Source organism: Phoxinus phoxinus (assembly GCF_949152265.1).
Source record: "Phoxinus phoxinus genome assembly, chromosome: 6".
Lineage (NCBI taxonomy): Eukaryota > Metazoa > Chordata > Actinopteri > Cypriniformes > Leuciscidae > Phoxinus > Phoxinus phoxinus.
Genome location: NC_136881.1, coordinates 21,581,534 through 21,600,203, shown reverse-complemented (window position 1 = coordinate 21,600,203; position 18,670 = coordinate 21,581,534). Strand labels below are relative to the sequence as shown.

Sequence of the window (18,670 nt, the reverse complement as noted above, 5' to 3'; positions counted from 1 at the left end):
AAAAATACCCTGCTGTGGAGATCCGAGTCAAGTGCACCCCAGTATGTGCACTGATTCCATTGTGCGACTCGCACAGCACTTTTGGCTGAAAAGAGTTTATGGTACGTGTAGAAATGCCTGCCCCCAGAGGACAGCGCGAGTTCGGCAATGATTGGTTGATAATCGTTCAGCTCGCGCCGCCGGTGGGGGAAGGCTGAACAGATGATTTTGGTGAAACGTGAAAAAGCGATTGTAAATTCGGGAAATGAAAGGATGCGAGATGAGTGTGTGTTTGTGTTTTTCAGGGTAACTGAGAATTCACCGCAATCCACTTGGCGATCTAATTCAGCTGCGGGGAGGAGAGACAGCAGAGAATATAGGTCTACGTCCACACCTGAGAGGATCTGAGCACGGATGGATTGGGAAACTGGTGGGGGTTCCATAGCAACTGCGTTGGACGGCACGGGCATCGGAGTGGTTGTGAAGAGAGAATATGGTTATTTAGTTTGTATGATAGAGCTGGGAAGGGTATAATCCGGGGCTGCGAATGTCAGCGGTGCCCTTGCACTTGGATGACCTGCTGAAGATTGAAAAGGAAAGTTAGTTAGAGGATGTGAGGGATGATAGAAAGCACTGTGAGTTTGAGCTGCAAGCGGGCCCGCGCTCGTTTGAGTTACTGGAGCTGCAGGCCACTAGAAATGGGCAGGGTTGTAACCTGTTGGATAGAACTGTTAACATTGTTGGGTCTGTGATGCTAGCGGCGATAGCTTCGCGCTAGTGTCTGCAACAGGAGCTGGAGGCCACTGAAAATGAAAAGGGTTATGGACAGCGGGAGAATAAAACTGAGCGGCTGCGGGGAGGCCGCTGGGCCCGACTGCATGCGGCACTGCGGAAGCAGAGGTGGAGGGCTGTGCCTCATCGAAAGGTGGTAGTGGACCTGCCATGGTGAAATCTGGAGCTTGGCCCAAGCTCGCTGAGGGCCTGTTGCTGCGGCGACTCGATGGCCGAAGCGAGCCGCGTCCTGTGCGGAGAAGACGACGGTGGTGACTGGGCAGGCGAATTTTGATCCCTGCGGGCTTTGCTCTGCCTGTGGGTCGTCTTGGGAGTTGACTGAAGGGAGACATACAGAGCATACAGCTCCGCTTTACCCATTTTCCTCGACGCTTGTAAGTCTGAGTTACCCAGCGCTTGCCTCAGTCCAGCTACGGTCCATTTCCCGATGGGTGGGATCGTCGGGACGACCGAGCGGTAGGAGGAAGCTGGGGAAGAAGATGGGAGTCTTGCCGGGGGCGGCGAAGACTGGTCTCGGCGTCTTGAGCGCTGGGCTGTTCGGGCCGGTGTGCGGCCGCGAGGAGAAGCTGGGGGCTCAAGTGCGACGACCGGTGTAGGAGGGATGACCGTGGGATCGGCGGAGTGCGAAGGTGCATCCCTGGTGATGTTTGCGTCTTCGTCGGAAGAGGAGCTTGTTTGAGACATAGCTGCTAGTATGCTGCAAAAACTGTGAGGTGAGACAGCTGAGTGTATATCTTTTACCATTGATTGCGGAGTGCTCTCCACTTGCGTTAATTATCTGAACGTGCTTCTCCCGAACCTTGTTAATAAAACATCATTTTGTGCGTCAGTACAAAATCATCAGCCAACATAGCCGCTTCCTCTGCCGTTTTAACATTATGCTCACTGATATACACAGCTATACGGCTCGGGACTGAATTCTTAAATTGTTCCAACAACATCAAATTAATTAAATCCTCCAATGTTTTAATGTCTGATGCTTTACACCAATGATTAAAGTGTTTTCTCAGATCACGCACAAATTCTAAATTAGTTTGGAACTCGTCTTTTTTCTGCAATCGAAAGTGCTGTCTGTATGCTTCTGGTACACATTCATATGCCTTTAAAATGAGAGATTTCACTGTATCAATCATCAATCGACAATGAATAAAACACTACTTGCGCTTTCCCAGTTAACACACACTGCAACAGTGCAACACGATTATCATCTGACCATTTCCTTAATTCTGCCATGCGTTCAAATAGAGTAAAGAAAGTATCAGGATCTTCCTCATTGAATTTAGGAACAAGTTTTAGATTAGAAGTGATCGAACAAAACACACTCGGTTCCTGATCAGAACTAGAAAACTTACCTTCTTTCATCAGATTGAGCTTGAGAAACTCCAAATCCAACTTTGCCTTCTCTAAATCCATTTTACCTTGTTCAGAACACAGTTTTAATTTCTGTAAAAGTAGCAGCTCCTTTTACTGTTCAAAAGACAAATTACTTTTTAATTCAGATGTAACAGGTACATATTCCTTCATCTCAGTGTCTAATAAACCTCTTTCAATCAACTCAATTTTCAAAGATATTTTAACATTTTCTTTGAGCCTTTTATCTTTAAATCGCAATTTCATAATGTTCAGCAATACTTAATTGCTCTTTAGTACACCTGTCCAACAATTCATGCGAAGTTGAACTAACAAACTCATCAATATCAGCCATGCTAATAATCACCAGAATAATTTAATTAGCACAGTGCAATCAAATAACGACCTAAGTCAACCCTAGTCTTCATGCGGTTACCGGTGGGGGGTATTTATGCACTGTAGTCCGCTGGGTGAAAAACGCAACTGGTCAAACCAGCGACACCCTCAACACCACGTATGTGCTCCCGAGATAATTACTACTACCCACTTTCACTGCAACACTACACAAAAATAACAAATCCGACACACCTCAAAAGAAACATTTTGTGCGCATTTGTGTAGCCTGTGTGTATTTATGAATCATGTGTGTGCATGTATGAATGTGTGCATATATGAATGTAGTGTGTGCATTTATCTTTATTGAGACTCTTTTAGCTCCATACCGAGAGACCACCTCTACCAGCTCCTCATATGCGAGGACATAGAGTGGCAAGTCTTCTCCAAAATCCCCACCTTTGATTCTGAGCACATCTACTTCATCGGAAGCAGACAGTTCGAGCATCGGGTTCTCTGCTTGTGAGTAAGAAGCCGCTGGAACATCTGCGAACCCCGTGATGTGCGCTGCCGGCCATCATCTTCAAAGATGGCCAAGCGGGAGCTTGATTAGTTAGGCTAATTCTGAACACAGCCACATACCCAATTATAAAAGGGTGTGTAAGGTAGTTAGGTCATTTAAAAAAAAAAGATTGTTTATGTGTGCGTTGTATGTGGTTGTATGCCATGCAACAACAGGTGACCTATATTTAGATTCGATTAATCTGCATGTTGAGAGACTTACATTTACATTTTACATTTATTAATTTAGCAGACGCTTTTATCCAAAGCGACTTACACATGAGAACAATAGAAGCAATTAAACTAGCAGTAGGACAACAGTATGTAAGTGCTATGACCCTTCACAGTTCAAACTGTTTTTTTTTTTAAGATAGAATAGAGGAGAAAGTGTTAGTAGTACTGGATCAAGTGCTGCTGAAAAAGATACGACTTGTACTGTGATTCCCTATGGTACTCATGTCTGTCCTCCTTTTTTTCAGATCATCATTTATTTTTAGCTTTTGGGTCACTAAAATAGGCTTAAATTCACCAGGGACATACTCATTGGAAAGTCTATAAAATATCTTATCCTATCATGTCTTTGCCTAATTGTTGAGAAGAGGTGAAGTGGTAGAATATAGAAAGAGAGTATAACATGTTTTTTGAGTGCTGAAGAACTGAACATTGAGTCTCATTTTGGTGCTCAGACTCACTGTCCTGCAAGATCTCACCTGGACTCTTACCATTAGACTCTTCTTTTTATTCTCCTGTTTAATCATTGCTACTATGCTGTCCGTCTGGATTGTCTTGGTTTCCTGCATGGATTTTCTCTTGTACACTTCTGCAGAAGAGGGTCTGGAGTTTCCCAGTTTTGATGGCAGGGACAGAGTTCTTAATGTCAATGAAAGGAACTATAAGAAGGCATTAAAGAAGTATGACATGATGTGTTTGCTGTATCACGAACCCCTGTCTTCAGATAAGGAGCTCCAGCAGCAGTTTTATATGAGGGAGATGGTTCTGGAGGTAAGGAATTATAAAGAGAATTGGGATGACTAAAGAATTTAGTGGATGAATGGGGACTTATATATTGCATGGTATATCAAATGCGCTGAACAGATTTTCAGTTTATAACACAAACACACACACTGAAAAAAATATGTTCAACGCATATGAATGTATGTTCTAAATGTATACCACCATGCAATATTTTGGTCCCTAATCATCCACTAAATTGCATCCCCGTTCTCTTAATAATGTAAACATAAAATCAACGATTGTTTTAGATGTTTACTCGACATAAAATGTATCAAATAGCTACAATTTATTTCACCAAGGGGTCAGACTGTACATCTGTTTTCTGTGTCTAGACAGTAGGCTACCTGATGTGCAATTTAGTGGGAAGACTGACCTGATTTGGAGGCTGACAAAGGTTTCACAAACAGCAATGCTCGGTCTGCTTATGATAACAGAGCTATCAAGTATACTTTCGACTATACAAATATCAGCCATGACAATCTACAAAACTGATCGAGGTTCAAAATTCCTTCTTAGATATACTGTGGAAATGTTGCCCCAGACTGAATTGCTATTACAGACCTATTTTAATGATCTAAGCCATGGTCTAAAGTGCAGGGCGCAAGTGCACTTAGGGATTGTCCGAATCCACTTTTGCTAGTTTAACGACGGGAAAAAAGGTCTGAGCGCCAGGCACATGGTCTAAAAGTGTTTTCCCTATTCTCGTAATGAGTAATGGGTGTGTTTTGGGCGTAACGTGAAATAAACCAATCAGAGTCTCATCTCCCCATCCCTTTAAAAGCCAGTTGCGCTTGCGCCATGGCGGATTGCTATGTACATGACCGAATTTGCAAGTGGAAAGACTGAACGTGTCTCCAGAACACACACGGATCTGCTCGTGCATAAGGTTAAAGCTCGCAAGCAGACCATCTACTGGACAAGCTGGATTCTATATCTTTATGTACACAATATTAATATTTTACATTGTTATCCTTTTATTTTTAATATTTGGCTAGTTTGTGTGCTATTGCGGGTCCCTGTGTGTGTAATAAGCAGAGTGTACACACGTCGTGGACCCATAGGCGCACATTACTAACGTGCTCTTTAAAGAACCAAAAAAAATTGCGCCATTGACTTTAGACCAGGTTTTTGTTGGTCCACACCACCAAGGTGGACTCAGGTCATGGCCACGCAGTCTATTTCGATTGCCTCAAAATAGCAACACGCCATCAATGTCCCTGTACACGCCTTGTTTTTAGGCCAGCACGCCTATGTGCGCACAAATGGGCGCAAGTGCATTTGCTATTTAAACAACGTGGCGCATGACGTGAAAAAGATAACTGCGTTGGGCTGATCTGGCAAAAAAAAAACATTTAAACACAAAAAAAAAAAAAAAATGCATTGCGCCGGGTGTATGATAGGGCCCTAAAGGTGTTTGTGAAGACTGGCAAACTGGTATGCCTTTACTTTTGAATTTAAAAAATCTTCTTCAAACAATGAATGTACTGATGTGTCTCTTCCATGCATCACTAGCTTGCTGCTCAGGTTCTCGAAGACAAGGATATTGGTTTTGGAATGGTAGACTCACATAAAGATGCTAAAGTTGCCAAAAAGCTTGGTAAGAAGTTTTGTTTTTAATTACTGTGCTAATAATAACATTGCTTTGTAGATCACATTTTCTTACTCATCCATTCAATAAAAATGCCTGATACGTCTTGGTATCTTTGAGGTTGGGTCCTGACTGAAATGTGATCTTTGTTCATTAGGTCTGGAGGAAGAAGGAAGCATTTATGTTTTTAAGGATGAAAGAGTGATCGAGTTTGACGGAGAGCTCTCTGCAGATACACTGGTTGAATTCGTGCTGGATGTGAGTGAAATTTGCTAGGCTGGATAAGTGTCAGGTCTCTGACTGTAGTTGATTTTATGATATCTTAGCAGAGTCTATCTTAATTCTGGCTCAATGGATTATACTAACATTTGACATATTACTTTTCTTCCCTTCTCTCTGTGTGTCACATTATTCTTTAGCTGCTGGAGGACCCAGTGGAGTTGATCAATAACCCCATGGAACAACGCGCTTTTGAGCGTATGGACGAAGACATACGCCTTATCGGCTACTTCAAGGGTGAAGAGTCTGAGCGTGAGTGGCATTTTTGCTTCTCATTTAAGTATGTATGTAAAATTATAATTTTGTGGCCATGCTCTAATAAGTATGACTTGCTCATTCCATTCGTTGTGAATTTAGGTGTTTATGAACTAGTTAGAACATTTAGGATCTCAATTCTCAAAGATCTCTTATTTAAGGTTGGTACATTCTTTGAACATGTTCAGATTTGTTTTAGGCTCGATTTCTATCGATTGCTCCTGTCTGCCTCGCTGTGACTGCTGCTGCTGTGAGTTGGTTTGTGGCTGTAAGCTCCGTCTAAGCCACTGAAGAATAAAAAATTGTAAGAATCTATTTCAGATATGCTTCCTTACATAAACGTCATGATGAAGAATATTTTAGGAAGAGATTCCTGATTAAGTTTCCAGCAGTAGATTCCTGCAAGACCTGTAAATGAGTCAGATCATTGAGACTCTCAACTTTTGTTCTGCAAATTACTTTCGGAGCCATTTGCCCAAGCCCATTGGGGCCCAAACTCATTTGCCTTTTGTTCTGCAAATGGCTTTCGAAGCCCTAGCTCAGACGTTGAAGCATTATGCTGATTAGATTAGCAATACAATAGAGTGAATATGCTGATTGGCTCTGTGTCTCTTGAGCAATCTAGATAATCTGCCAAACTGTTTTTTGCTTGATAGAATCAACTCCTCCCTACTTTCGTATGATTTGTTTGAATTTGTCTCCACCCCCAGAAGTCCCTTCTCCTAAAATGCCTATAAAAATACCAGATATATGCTGTTTAGCTTAGACTGTTTGGACGAAACTGCAGACGCGCTCAATAAAGAATAACTTCTGCTTGTACGTGATTCCAAGTCTTTGCTTAGGTCTTTGCTTAGAAGAAGGAACATTTTCCTACACCACGTATTAGCTTTCGTATTTCTTTCTGTTTTGAACCATCATTTACTATATTTTTTAGCTGTTATACTACTAAATACAGCTTGCTCAACATCTCAGATTAACCTGACATCACTAGCTTACGTTATTGTTAGCACAACACGCTAGTAACTCGCTAGCCTGTTAACGCGCCACCCGTGCGCTCAGTTATTTATGTATTTATTTTTCTCTCGCGCGCCCACGCCTTTGAGTTCATAAAAAGCCCAGGTGAGTAAGAATCAGTCAACAAACACGGTGAGTAATGTCTTGTCCTGTTATTGTCACCTGCCTTCTCTGTCGACAATATATGATTTATATGTGATAAATGCAAGGAGACAGTCACTGATAATTCTGTTGATTGTGCCCTGGTAATTGGTGATTTGATCACACGGAACGTGAAAATAGAGACACCAGCCACCATAGTCACATGTTTGCCCGGAGCCAGAGCGTCTGACATCAAAGCAAATTTAAAAATGCTGGCTAATGCTAATCGTAAATTCTCTAAGATCATTACTCATGTCGGCACTAATGATGTTCGACTCCACCAGTCGGAGATCACCAAAATTAATATTAAAGAGGTGTGTGAACTCGCAAGTACGATGTCAAGGACTGTAATTTGCTCTGGTCCCCTTCCTGTTCGCAGGAGTGATGAGATCGTTAGTAGATTGTGAGACCTGTAAATGAGTCAGATCATTGAGACTCTCACCTTTTGTTCTGCAAATTACTTTCGGAGCCCGTTTGCCCAAGCCCATCGGAGCCCAAGCCCATTTGCCTTTTGTTCTGCAAATGGATTTTGGAGCCCCTGGCCCAGACGTTGAATCGTTATGCTGATTGGATTAGAGTGTTATGCTGATTGGCTCTGTTTTCTCTTGAGCAAGCCAGATAACCTGCAAAACCGGTTTCCCTACTTTTGTATGCTTTGTTTGAATTTGTCACCACCCCCAGAAGTCCCTCCTCCTAAAATGCCTATAATATACCAGCTATATACTGTTTAGATTAGATTTTGTTGGACGAAACAGCAGCAACGCTCAATAAAAAATAACTTCTGCTTGAACGTTATCCCAATGTATCCTGGTCTTTGCTTAGAAGAAGAAAAAGTTTACTACAGTTGGCTGTCGAAGTGGTGTCCGCTTAATAATATAGAATTCATAGACTTGGAAAAGTTTTTGGGGAAAACCTGACCTGTTGAAAAGAGATGGTATTCATCCCTCCTGGGATGGTGCTGCTCTTCTATCTAGTAATTTGGCTCATAGTCTTAGAGATAAAACATGAAAAATTGGGCACCAGGTCAGGAAGCAGACAGATTGGCTTACCAAGGTCAGATAAATCCCATCACACAGAGCCTCTTTCACCTAGAGACTGTGTCTGTTCCCCGAATTTGGAAATCCAAAAAACGTCCAAACCCATTTAGAAATTTTGAAAATCAGTTAAAAATGTAATTGATGTTCAACAAATAAAAAAACAGATAAAATAAAAAAATATAGCTGCAAGCAGCAATCACCGGGGCCAAGCAGAAGACAACGATAATACATGCATACATGGCTGAAAGTGTCAGACCTACTGCAACAATGAGCAATTGAAGACATTTTATGAGGATTTGGGGCAGAATGGCTAAAAAAATCACATACAGTAACTAAAAATATGATTTAATGGAATATCACTTTCGACGAATATGTGGCGTAGTTACAAAATCGATGTGATGTGGTCAGAGTCTGGTGACAATGACAAACCTTAAAGGGGTCAAATAATGGTACATGCACTTTTACAAGTTGATAGCACTGAAATGTGTGTTGGCAGTGCCTGTACACAACCATCATAAAATGATAAAAATCCATCCAGTGTTTTTTTTTTAATCTCCTTATATGTTTTACCCTGTCTCAAATTGAGCTGTTCTATTTAGTGATGTCACAAAATCGACGCCCCTCCCACGATTGTTGATTAACAGCAGCGTTTCAACACAGACCCTTGCTCGTGAGCGAGCTGTCAATCATAGTCCGCGCGTCATTGTTGATATACGCAATAAGGGTGCAATAAGGAACACAGCAGTCATTTTAATGTTCCTAGATCAGAATCAGATCAGAGTTTTGCTTTAGAAGGGAATATTCCCCAGGACAAAAGTTTTTTTGTATCCGCAAATTATTTTTCACCAGACTGCTTTACAATTGAGGGTCAATATAAAGCTGGTTTTGCTAAGAAGCTGCTCCTGAAAAAGGATCTGTACCAACTATTTGTGTTCCTGCTGAACCTCCAGAAGAAGTGTGTCACAGTCTTCGTCTGCACCTGTCTGTCTTAGTCTGCACTACACTTCCCAGAATCCCTTGTGTCTGCACACCTGAACTCACTCCCTCAATCATCCACCTGTTCATCGTCCTCATCATCTTCATCACCTGTCTTGTTAATTACCTTCATCTGTGTCACCTGGTTTTTGTTCATCAGTGTCAGTATTTAGTTTGCTTCTGTTCAGTCTGTCCTTGTAGGTCCTTGTATATGTTACTGAGTATTGAGAGTGTTACCCTTCTGCCTGTACCTGTTTTGTGTAAATTTATTATAGTAAAAATTTTAATTGGAGCTTTGTGCCTCTGCCTTTCTTCATCCGCACCATACATTGTGACAGAAGGACCGACCACCCTAAAATGGACGATAGGGTAAGAATTGTCGTCCTGGCCAAGCAGAGCCAAGATCTCCCAGCCTTTGCCCATGGAGGTTCGTTTGTGGGAACCCGTCTGGCCAGATTTCGCGGGACCCGAGGCGGTGGTCGAGATGGACCCCGACACCATTCTCCGCTTTGGTCCCTCTTCGACCCTGGACCGTTGATGTCCAGCACCAAGCCCTCTTCACCGCTGGTTCCGTCCAGCTCAAAGCCCTCTTCACCGCTGGTCCCGTCCAGCCCAGAGCTTCCTTCGCCGCTGGTCCCGTCCAGCCCAGAGCTTCCTTCGCCGCTGGTCCTGTCCAGCCCAGAGCTTCCTTCGCCGCTGGTCCCGTCCAGCCCAGAGCTTCCTTCGCCGCTGGTCCCGTCCAGCCCAGAGCTTCCTTCGCCGCTGGTCCCGTCCAGCCCAGAGCTTCCTTCGCCGCTGGTCCCGTCCAGCCCAGAGCTTCCTTCGCCGCTGGTCCCATCCAGCCCAGAGCTTCCTTCGCCGCTGGTCCCATCCAGCCCAGAGATTCCTTCGCCGCTGCTCCCGTACAGCCCAGAGCTTCCTGCACCGCTGGTCCCGTCCAGCACAGAGACTGTTCACCCCATGTATGCACCGCCTGTGTCCTCAGTGACTGCGACACTGGCCTTTATGGCCACAACCATGTGGTGTGTGTGGGCTGCGCACACACTAGAGCCGGTTCCGAATCCTGTCACTCTCCCCAAGTATTTTGTTTGGGGGGGGGGGGCTATAGGCCTCTGCCTGGACCACCCGAAGGGTCCTCACCGGCATGGCCGCCCGAAGGGTCCTCACCGCCATGGCCGCCCGAAGGGTCCTCACCGCCATGGCCGCCCGAAGGGTCCACACCGCCCTGGCCGCCCGAGGGGTCCACACCGCCCTGGCCGCCCGAGGGGTCCACACCGCCCTGGCCGCCCTGCTCCACACCGCCCTGGCCGCCCTGCTCCGCCCTGGCCGCCTGCCCGTCCTGCTCCGCCCTGGCCGCCTGCCCGTCCTGCCCGTCCTGCCCGTCCTGCTCCGCCCTGGCCACCTGCCCGTCCTGCTCCGCCCTGGCCGCCTGCCCGTCCTGCTCCGCCCTGGCCGCCTGCCCGTCCTGCTCCGCCCTGGCCGCCTGCCCGTCCTGCCCGTCCTGCCCGTCCTGCTCCGCCCTGGCCGCCTGCCCGTCCTGCTCCGCCCTGGCCGCCTGCCCGTCCTGCTCCGCCCTGGCCGCCTGCCCGTCCTGCTCCGCCCTGGCCGCCTGCCCGTCCTGCTCCGCCCTGGCCGCCTGCCCGTCCTGCTCCGCCCTGGCCGCCTGCCCGTCCTGCTCCGCCCTGGCCGCCTGCCCGCACTGCTCCGCCCTGGCCGCCTGCCCGCACTGCTCCGCCCTGGCCGCCTGCCCGCACTGCTCCGCCCTGGCCGCCTGCCCGCCCTGCTCCGCCCTGGCCGCCTGCCCGTCCTGCTCCGCCCTGGCCGCCTGCCCGTCCTGCTCCGCCCTGGCCGCCTGCCCGTCCTGCTCCGCCCTGGCCGCCTGCCCGTCCTGCTCCGCCCTGGCCGCCTGCCCGTCCTGCTCCGCCCTGGCCGCCTGCCCGTCCTGCTCCGCCCTGGCCGCCTGCCCGTCCTGCTCCGCCCTGGCCGCCTGCACGTCCTGCTCCGCCCTGGCCGCCTGCACGTCCTGCTCCGCCCTGGAGGCTTCCTGCTCCAGATCGGCCACCCCTTCATCAGCCTCCAGGGCGCCCACCCCTTTGATGTTCTACGGCGCGAGGCCGCGCCTTGTTGAAGGGGGCCGTTATGTCACAGTCTTCGTCTGCACCTGTCTGTCTTAGTCTGCACTACACTTCCCAGAATCCCTTGTGTCTGCACACCTGAACTCACTCCCTCAATCATCCACCTGTTCATCGTCCTCATCATCTTTATCACCTGTGTCTTGTTAATTACCTTCATCTGTGTCACCTGGTTTTTGTTCATCAGTAGCTGCGTTTACATGGACCCTTATAATCGGATTGAAGGCTCAATCGGATTGAAAAACCTTCATGTAAACACCTTAATTGATCCGATTGAGCTCGATCCGATTGAAATTTCGATCTGATTGAAAGGGGTGGTTTATTCCTTTTGTAATCCGATCAAGAGAACATGTAAACACTTAATCAGACTGAAAACCAAATCTGAAAGGAATGCGCATGTGCAATGACGTAGAAATGACGTAATGACGTATAACGCACTGTTGTTTTTGAAGGGAAGATGGCGTGCGGTAAGCAAAATTGGTCTGTAGCAGAGACCACGTTGTTGCTGAATATTTTGAAGGAAGAAAAAGTAGTTGAAAGATTAGACGGTCCCAAGTCACGCAATAATGACAAAAAAAAATAAGCAATGGTAGTGCTGCATTGTGGAACGGCGCACTGCAAAAAATACTTTCTTAATTAGTATTTTTGTTTTGTTTCCAGTCCAAATATCTAAACATTCTTAAACCAAGAAGCGTTTACTAGAGAAGTAAAATGACATAAGAAATTCTATTTTGTTTTAAGATAAAAAGAAAGTAATTTAAGTAATTTTTGCTTAAAACGAGCAAAATGATCTGCCAATGGGGTAAGAAAAAAAAATCTTGGTTTCCATTTAAATTAAGATTTTTTTTTTCTTGTTTTCCATTCGAATTCAGATTTTTTTGCTTACCCCATTGGCAGATAATTTTGCTCGTTTTAAGCAAAAATTACTTAAATTACTTTATTTTTATCTAAAAACAAAATAGAATTTCTTATGTAATTTTTCTCATCTAGTAAATGCTTCTTGATTTAATAATTTTTAGATATTTGGACTAGAAACAAAACAAAAATACTAAGTAAGAAAACCCGACGGGAATCGTCGGGAATCGTCTAGTGCACTGATTGTGCGTAACTGCGTATGTCTAAAACTATCAAATCAGATGTAAAGCTTGTGACATGTAAACGCGCACATCAACCCGATTACTTTATTTGTCGTCCATGTAAACACCTTGTTCGGATTCTTTAATCGGATTGATTTCATTCGGATTGAGCCATGTAAACGCAGCTAGTGTCAGTATTTAGTTTGCTTCTGTTCAGTCTGTCCTTGTCGGTCCTTGTATATGTTACTGAATATTGAGTGTTACCCTTCTGCCTGTACCTGTTTTGTGTAAATTTATTATAGTAAAAGTTTGAATTGGAGCTTTGTGCCTCTGCCTTTCTTCATCCGTACCATACATCGTGACAAAGTGAGTGTAACGTTTTATTAACCTTTATATTAATCTTTGCACATCGCTAGCACGCTTCACGATGAATGCGGCTAACTTAATGTTTACACTCAGGGTAACGTTACATTACGGCATGTTTTTACGACATTCTCAATATAATTAATAATTCCACGTTTATACTGAACAATGCGTTATAGTTATTATATTTTCAAAACCACTAAGAAATCTAGCTTTAAATATAATTATTTTGAAGTGCTGGTGCTTAATTTAAAAATATATGGTGTAAACGATAAATCACGTTTGAAAATTCTGCTGGCTACTGTATACAGGCCACCAGGGCACCATATAGACTTTTTCAAAGAATTTGCGTACTTTCTATCAGAATTAGTATTGGCTGCAGATAAAGTACTGCTTTGTTGCAATTGTTGGTGATTTTAATATACACATAGATAATGAAAAAGATGCATTGGGATTGGCATTTAAAGACATTGTAAACTCAATTGGAGTTAGACAACATGTGTCAGGGCCTAGTCATTGCTGTAATCATACTCTAGATCTAATACTATCACATGGAATAGATGTTGATGCCGTTGAAATACTGCAGCAGAGCGATGACATCTCAGATCATTATCCAGTCACATGTAAATTACATTTAGCCAAGGCTGCAAAGCCGACTCCGTGTCATAAATATGTTAGACCTATAACTTCTGCCACTAAAGATTGCTTTATCAAGAAGATTAAAGAATATAGTCCAACGCCGTGGCACAACGAGCACACTCAGGCCCTTAAGAGAGCAGCCAGAAAAATGGAGCACAACTGGAAGAAAACAAAACTAGAGGTATTTTGGATTTCATGGAAGGAGAGCTCGATTGCTTACAGAGAGGCTTTAAAAGCTGCTAGATCTGCTTATTTTTCAACCCCATTAGAAGAAAATAAACATAAACCTAGGTATTTATTTGAAACAGTGGCTAAGCTAACGAAAAAGAAAGCTTCAAGCCCAGAAGCTTCCAAGCAACACAGCAGTAATGACTTTATGAACTTCTTCACTTATAAGATCGATAATATCAGGGACAAAATTATAACTATGCAACCGTCTAATACAGTATCGCATCAGGAAGTGCATTGTAGTCTCCCTGAGGAAAATTTTGATTCATTCATTGCTATAGGAGAGGAAGAATTTTCCGAACTCGTCAAATCATCTAAATCGACAACTTGTATGTTAGACCCTATACCGACTAAGCTGCTGAAAGAGATGCTTCCAGATGTCATAGATCCTCTTCTTAATATCATTAATTCATCTTTGTCTCTAGGATACGTACCTTTAAGATAGCTATGATTAAACCGCTTGTTAAAAAAACGCAACTTGATCCTACAAAACTAGTCAATTACAGGCCGATATCGAATCTGCCTTTTCTGTCAAAGATATTAGAAAAAGCAGTATCCTCACAACTGTGTTCCTTTCTTGAAAGAAATTATATCTGCGAGGATTTTCAGTCCGTATTTAGACCGTACCATAGTACCGAGACAGCTCTCGTTAAAGTCACAAATGACTTGCTCTTATCTTCCGATCGTGGTTGTATCTCTTTATTAGTGTTACTTGATCTTAGTGCTGCATTTGACACCATTGACCACAACATCCTTTTAAATAGACTCGAACATTATGTTGGCATTAGTGGAATTGCAATGGCATGGTTTAAATCATGCGACCGGATCCCGAGGGAGGATGGAGATATTGAGTCCGAGTGGACCATGTTCTCCACCTCCATTGTCGAAGCGGCCACTCGGAGCTGTGGCCGTAAGGTCTCCGGTGCCTGTCGAGGCGGCAATCCCCGAACCCGGTGGTGGACACCGGAAGTAAAGGATGCCGTCAAGCTGAAGAAGGAGTCCTATTGAGCCTGGTTGGCTTGTGGGACTCCTGAGGCAGCTGACAGGTACCGGCAGGCCAAGCGAACTGCAGCCCGGGTGGTTGTGGAGGCAAAAACTCGGGCCTGGGAGGAGTTCGGTGAGGCTGGCCTCGAAGAGATTCTGGCTAACCGTCCGGCGCCTCAGGAGAGGGAAGCAGTGCCCTACCACCGCTGTCTACAGTGGAGATGGGCAGCTGTTGACCTCAACTGGGGATGTCGTCGGACGGTGGAAGGAATACTTCGAGGATCTCCTCAATCCCGCCGTCACGTCTTCCATTGAGGAAGCAGAGGCTGAGGGCTCGGGGTTGGACTCGTCCATCATCCAAGCTGAAGTCACCGAGGTAGTCAAGAAACTCCTCGGTGGTAAGGCACCGGGGGTGGATGAGATCCGCCCCGAGTACCTCAAGTCTCTGGATGTTGTGGGGCTGTCTTGGCTGACACGCCTCTGCAGCATCGCGTGGCAGTCGGGGACAGTGCCTCTGGGATGGCAGACCGGGGTGGTGGTCCCTCTTTTTAAGAAGGGGGACCGGAGGGTGTGTTCCAACTACAGGGGGATCACACTTCTCAGCCTCCCTGGGAAAGTCTATGCCAGGGTACTGGAGAGGAGAATACAGCCGATAGTAGAACCTCGGATTCAGGAGGAACAATGCGGTTTTCGTCCAGGCCTTGGAACACTGGACCAGCTCTATACCCTCTACAAAGTGCTGGAGGGTTCATGGGAGTTTGCCCAACCAATCCACATGTGCTTTGTGGATTTGGAGAAGGCATTCAACTGTGTCCCTCATGGCAGCCTGTGGAGGGTGCTCCGGGAGTATGGGGTCCGGGGTCCTTTGCTAAGGGCTGTCCGGTCCCTGTACGACCGAAGCAGGAGCTTGGTTCGCATTGCCGGCAGTAAGTCAGACTTCTTCCGGTGCATGTTGGACTCCGGCAGGGCTGCCCTTTGTCGTCGGTTCTTTTCATAATTTTTATGGACAGTATTTCTAGGCGCAGCCAGGGGCCGGAGGGTGTCGGGTTTGGGAACAACACGATTTCATCTCTGCTCTTTGCAGATGATGTTGTCGTGTTGGCCCCTTCAGACCAGGACCTTCAGCATGCACTAGGACGGTTTGCAGCCGAGTGTGAAGCGGCTGGGATGAGAATCAGCACCTCCAAATCCGAGGCCATGGTCCTCAGTCGGAAAAAGGTGGCTTGCCTACTTCAGGTTTGTGGAGAGTTCCTGCCTCAAGTGGAGGAGTTTAAGTATCTTGGGGTTTTGTTCACGAGTGAGGGAAGGATGGAACGGGAGATTGACAGACGGATCGGTGCAGCTTCTGATTTACCGGTCAATCTACGTTCCTACTCTTACCTATGGTCATGAGCTTTGGGTCATGACCGAAAGAACAAGATCCCGGATACAGGCGGCCGAAATGAGTTTTCTCCGCAGGGTGGCTGGGCGATCCCTTAGAGATAGGGTGAGGAGCTCGGTCACCCGGGAGGAGCTCAGAGTAGAGCCGCTGCTCCTCCACATCGAGAGGGGTCAGCTGAGGTGGCTCGGGCATCTGTTCCGGATGCCTCCTGGACGCCTTCCCGGGAAGGTGTTCCGGGCGCATCCCACCGGGAGGAGACCCCGGGGAAGACCTAGGACACGCTGGAGAGACTATGTCATACTTTAATCATACTTATCTGACCATTATCAGTTTGTAGCAGTAAATGAAGAGATGTCTTATCAATCACAAGTTCAGTATGGCGTACCACAATGCTCAGTACTAGGACCGCTGCTGTTCACTCTGTACATGCTACTATTAGGAGATATCATTAGGAAACAAGGAATTAGCTTTCACTGTTATGCCGACTATACTCAGCTGTAAATTTCTTCAAAACCTAACGAAACCTACCAATTCACAAAATTAACGGAATGCATAGCTGATATAAAAAATGTCCTACTACTAAAGTCTGAAAAAACAGAGATTCTAATTATTGGACAAAAAACGTCCACACATAATAACCTAGAATACTGTCTAACACTTGATGGCTGCTCTGTTAAGTCTTCGTCGTCGGTTAGGAACCTGGGTGTGCTCTTTGATACCAATCTTTCATTTGAAAGTCACGTGTCTAGTATCTGTAAAACCGCATTTTTCCATCTTAAAAATATATCTAAATTACGCCATATGCTCTCATTGACAAATGCGGAACAATTAGTTCATGCGTTCATGACCTCAAGGCTAGATTATTGTAATGCTCTACTGGGTGGTTGCCCTGCATGCTTAACAAACAAACTACAGTTAGTTCAAAACGCAGCAGCTCGAGTTCTTACCAGAACCAGGAAGTATGACCATATTAGCCCCGTTCTGTCAACACTGCATTGGCTGCCTATTAAACATCGTATAAATTTTAAAATATTGCTGATTACTTACAAAGCACTAAATGGTTTAGCTCCGCAGTACTTGAGCGAGCTCTTAACGCATTATAGTCCTTCGCGTCTATTGCGTTCTCAAAATTCCGGCCAGTTAATAATACCTAGAATATAAAAATCGACTGCTGGCGGTAGATCCTTTTCCTATTTAGCACCAAAACTTTGTAACAGTCTTCCTACCATTGTCCGGGAAGCAGACACACTCTGTCAGTTCAAAGCTAGATTAAAGACACATCTCTTTTACCTAGCATTCACATAATGCATTATAGACTTCTATAACTCAATGTTAGGCTGCATAGATTAGGTCAGCCGGAACTGGGAACACTTCCCTTAAATCCTGATGTACTCGTTACATCATAAGAATAATGGCATCTACGCTAATTTTAGTGTCTTTGTTTATCCCGAGGTTTTCCCGCAGCCTGCCGGATCCAGGCCGTATCCAGATCTGACGAAGAACCTTCGCCTGGACCCGATGTCAACGCAGTGCTGAAGTGCCAACTAGCCTCTCCCTATGGAGGATCCCTTTACCACTCTACAGATAAAGCGTTGTTGAAAATTCGCATATCTACCCCGTAGTGATAAAATAAAATTCTGTATCAAATTTATAGGCAGGACAAGTAGTTTGTATAGGCTTGGTTTGTAGAGAATTACAAACATGCGTAGATATATTAAAACGCACATAACTATAGAATTAATTATTGATGCGCACGTGAGCGCCATCAGCGTTTAAAGTCTGTGTAGAGAGAACGGTGTCGTCTTAGCGGCCCCTAATTTAATAACAAATTATCCTTTCGATGGACGTGAATCAATAGAAACTAACTTTAGCTGGAAAGTAAAATTATTCAAGAACCGCTGTAAAGCCAAAACAATCTGTTACCTTAAATTATACGTTTGTCTCTGTAAAGCAGCTTTGAAACAATCTACATTGTTAAAAGCGCAATATAAATGAAGATGACTTGACTTGACATGTTATCCTCAGAGACTCCCGCTGCTATTCTTCAAAATATAGCCTCAACTGTTGTCAAAGCAACACCTCCACGTGTGTTGTGTAAAAAACGCACCACAGAACAGAGGGGCGGGGTGAGCAAAGCTCATTATCATTTAAAGACGTATGCACTAAAACGGCGTGCTGAAAACAGAGCTGTTTTTGACCAGGTAAAATTAGTGTTTTCTTACAATACTAATGAGAATTTTTAATTAAAGTATATTACAAACTTTTAATTTAGACCCTAAATAATCATATTAGCTTGTACAAAAATGGCATTATATGACCCCTTTAAGACCAGTCCCAGACAGCAAGCCAACATTGAATAAATATTGATTTTCCATCTGAATCATCATTATGGCTGATATTGAAATTTCAATGCAAAATAAATGTTGAATCACCATTAATATATCGATGAAACCTTACGTTATTAATGTTGATGGCAACAACATTGGAACAACATTGATCTATAGCATTGGTTCTCAAAGTGCGGCCCGCGGGCCAATGGCGGCCCGCGG

The 18,670-nt window shown here is 44.9% G+C and overlaps 1 protein-coding gene across 1 annotated transcript in view; it reads left to right on the top strand.

Moving 5' to 3' along the window:
* Positions 1 to 3,780: 3,780 nt before the first annotated feature.
* The window catches only part of LOC307000516 (calsequestrin-2-like), a gene marked incomplete at both ends in the record, with an annotated part of 98,574 nt that continues 83,684 nt past the window's right edge, over positions 3,781 to 18,670 (top strand). Inside the window, 4 exons of the mRNA XM_079616159.1 lie at positions 3,781 to 4,017; positions 5,542 to 5,626; positions 5,775 to 5,875; positions 6,037 to 6,148. Of these exons, the coding sequence (XP_079472285.1) occupies positions 3,781 to 4,017; positions 5,542 to 5,626; positions 5,775 to 5,875; positions 6,037 to 6,148 (535 nt within the window). The remainder of the gene's footprint in view (positions 4,018 to 5,541; positions 5,627 to 5,774; positions 5,876 to 6,036; positions 6,149 to 18,670) is intronic.